Source organism: Triturus cristatus, chromosome 6 (genome assembly GCF_964204655.1).
Source record: "Triturus cristatus chromosome 6, aTriCri1.1, whole genome shotgun sequence".
In the NCBI taxonomy this organism is placed as follows: Eukaryota; Metazoa; Chordata; class Amphibia; order Caudata; family Salamandridae; genus Triturus; species Triturus cristatus.
The window spans coordinates 1,883,272,537-1,883,276,249 of record NC_140589.1 but is presented as its reverse complement, the minus strand read 5'-3'; the positions used below and the strand labels follow the sequence as shown (position 1 = coordinate 1,883,276,249).

The 3,713-nt window shown below is 40.7% G+C and overlaps 1 protein-coding gene across 1 annotated transcript; it reads right to left on the bottom strand.

The window, feature by feature from the left end:
- Nucleotides 1-274: 274 nt before the first annotated feature.
- On the bottom strand, nt 275-1,198 carry LOC146822288 (olfactory receptor 2D3-like). Its single transcript, XM_085610022.1, has one exon. The coding sequence runs from the start codon at nt 1,196-1,198 to the stop codon at nt 275-277; it is 924 nt and encodes a 307-aa protein (XP_085466148.1).
- Between the last annotated feature and the right edge of the window lie 2,515 nt (nt 1,199-3,713).

Here is a 3,713-nt window from a genome sequence, read left to right as displayed (position 1 = left end):
GCTTGCAATGGTGCTACGCTGCCTAAATGGTGCTATCACAGGGGACAAGGACATCCAGTGCAGTGCATTGCATAAATACAGTGCTTTCCTGCCCTTTCACTCTGGCACATAGTGACATAGCAAGTTGACTTGCTGCACTGCACTGCGCCATGTCCAAATCTCATAAATATGCCCCTTACTGTACAAGGATACTCGATGGAATCAAAATCCATAGACATCTGTCACAAGTGAAGTTATATTGATACTCGTACAAAGGTAACTACATGCATAGTTTTTACAGAAAACCACGTGTCCTGGTAAATTTCCACAAAGCCCTTTTCACATCCTTGTTTCTCAGACTGTAGATAATAGGGTTAAAAGCTGAGGGCATCACTGTGTAAAACACAGAGAAAAGTTTTTCCTGCTTTGCTAAGTTTTTAGAGGTTGGTTTCATGTACATGAAGATGGCAGGTCCGATTGCCATGGTGACCACAATCAGGTGAGAGGCACAGGTGGAAAAGGCTTTATATCGACCTTCAGAGGAGCGGATGCCAACAATAGTGACAACAATCCGGGTGTAGGAGAAAAGAATGACAAGTATTGGGATCAAAAGGACCATGACCCCAACAAATAAAATCACCATCTCCGTGATGTAGGTGTCCACACATGCCATTTTTACAAGGGCATTTGGTTCACAAAAGAAATGGTCAATGACATTGTGACCACAAAAAGGCAACAGTAGAATGAAAACTGCATCCAGAGCTGCCAACAAGGTGCCACAAACCCAGCAGCAGGCCACCAATTTGATGCACGCAGGTTTGTTCATAATTACATTGTAACGCAAGGCAAGTGAGATGGATACAAACCGATCATATGCCATGACAGACAGGAGTAAAGTTTCAGTACACGCCAAAAGCAGAAATGTGTACAGCTGAGCTGCACATGCAGAGAAGGTCATTCTCTTCCTTACAATGAGTTGTAGCAGCATGTTAGGGACAATAGCAGATGAGTAGCAGACATCTATGAAGGAGAGATTAGCCAGGAAGAAGTACATAGGGGTTTGAAGGTAAGGGGCACAAACAGAGGCTATGATCAGGATTATGTTGCCACCAAGAGTCGCTGTGTATACCACCAAAAATAACACAAAGAGTAAAATCTGCATGTTGAGATCCTGAGTCAGTCCCAGAAGCAGGAATTCTGTTACTGAGCTTCTGTTCATCTCCCCACCGAGTCCTTCTTGCTCTGCCTTTAAATAAAAATAGGACACAACTGAAGAAAATACACTGCACATGATGAGACAGTTCTCCTGGATAGTGCTTTTATGATAGAAGGCTAGATCATGAACCACTGTTGACTCTGTTATACAACATCACAGTATGACTATGTGTTTGGTATCTGTATTGCAGGTGTCTGTTATGTATTTGTTCCAGAAGTGGTGGGATAAGGGCATGTCTTGTTATGATCTTTGCATTCATCACAATAGATTAGACTACTGTTCCTGATATAGCTTGACAGAGGACCATGGCTGAGGCACTTGCTTACTTTCACTCAGCTCTGAATCACTAATCAGGCAAGAATTGTAAGCAGTGCAGTGATTTTTGTGGGACCTGTGAGTCAACTTTTGACAACAAGCATTGGAAAGATATATATATATATATATATATATATATTTTTTTTTTTAAATTAATATATCTTCATAGCTCTGCTTAACTACATGGAATAGGTGTTGCATAGCCAGCAGAAGTGCACGGTTCCTTCTCACACACAAAACAGACAGTACAGGCAATAGTTAATATTTTGTTAGTTTCTAAATGCTTTCCACCCACAAAAGACTATCAAATACAACAATTACTTCACCGGGTGCTACAGTGAGTAGTAACTTAGGCATAAAGACCACGTGTAAGGAGTTTTGGGGTAACATAAGCAAAAAAGCACTGCAAGCGCTCCATTATGGTGGTGAAGACATGAGTAGTGGGAATAGATGCATAGTTGTCAGAGTACATAGACAGAAGCAGTAGTCAGCAGGCCCAGCAAGGATGTGAGAAATAACAGACAAATGACAGAAAAGGAAGATAATGCTACACTGTGTACACAGGTGACACAAAGGCATTGGGCAACAGAGAGGCATACAGAAGAAGCAGGGGATTATGGAGGTGCAGTCAGAAAACGCAGAGTCTTGGAGTCACAGGAGAGGCAAAATATGTGCAGATGCAGGAAGGCAGTGAAGCTAAGAAGGCACAAAAGCAGGAAGGCTCTCGAAAGGCATTGCTGCCTCTCATTCCAAATCAACAACTTCCAGGGAAGGCAGACCACCCATCTGAGGAGGAAGATGTAGAGTTTCCCATTTTCAAAAGAAGAACTTCCCGATATGCATTTGTGAGTACTCCCTGGCTAATTTTTCTGTGAAGGACATCATGTAACCTTCTTTGGAAACCAATCCAGTTCTTTTTGTTTGTGCAGTAGTTTAACATGTCCACTTGTGGTCCAAAATAAAATGCTACACTTGCTTATGACAATTTGTTCCTCAATACTGATCAGAATAGTCATATGTAAATGTGAACTTACATGTGTAAACAAATTAATTGTATAAGCACAATACATAATTATTTTCTATGCACATTGATAGCAATAAAAAATAAACTACTCACATATAATGTGAGGAACTGAATGTCTTGAAGTAAAACAAATGTGTTTCAAACCATGAGTTTTGCATGGTTGTTTCTCAAAAATCATCATAATAATATATATCCCTAAAACCCTAAACCACTGTTTTTTAAGTTGAAGAAGAGTGAGTTAAAGTGAATTGCACATGGGTATTTCTTTGTGCACCTATACCAATGACATCCATTGCAATGGTATGATGAGCAATGTGTACTTTTCCAATGTAACGTCAGAGTATATCAACAAGCTGCATTTACCTGCTAGACACACAGTGAGATTTTTTGCATAGGACACAAATACAAATGGGATGTGTAAGGTGTGTGAGGCTATTACGCTGTTCCAGTCATCTAGTTATATGTAGCAAAGTAAACATGACAACATCATTACCCAAATGTGAAAGCCTCACTGTTCTCACAAAGCCTAATCAAAAGTACATAAACCTGGATGGTTCAACCAACACTAGCCAGATACACATGCCCATATTCCGCAAAGGTTCAGCATTGTACTTGTAAAAAACAAAGATGCATAAAGGCAACCCAATATCTTGAATGACATTGACCAAGGCATGCAAGGGCACCTTGCCTGGCCTTGTGTACATCAAATAGATATTGAGTATTGCAACACCGGCTATTGCCACATTAGGTAACTCTGACCCAAAGAGGCCTCACATGTGTTGAGTGGGAGTGCATCCACATCCACACAATACATCATTTCTACATATTATTTTGCATCAATGACAGACCAGGGAACCGGTAACAATACCACACCTTCCCATGGGAGGGGATAATGGGAGATATATGGACAACAATCCATGTTGTCAGTTATTTTCTAAGTGAGATGCATAATGTGCTATACTTACCATGAAGTAAATACCAATGATGATAGATGTTATCGAGGTAGGTGTGACTTTCTGACCGTGTGTCAATTAGATAACAACCTATGCCCCCTTGCACAATTGTGGAAGGAGGTCTGTGTTAGTGCTAGGCAGCAATTTGCATCAAATGTCAAATCCTACACTTACCTGCACTCTCCCTTTCACACAGGGCTCTACAGTAAGGAAACTAACTGTGTTG

Coding starts and splice junctions, on each gene's coding strand:
- LOC146822288 (XM_085610022.1), bottom strand. CDS start 1,198: ATGAACAGAAGCTCAGTAACAGAATTCCTGCTTCTGGGACTGACTCAG.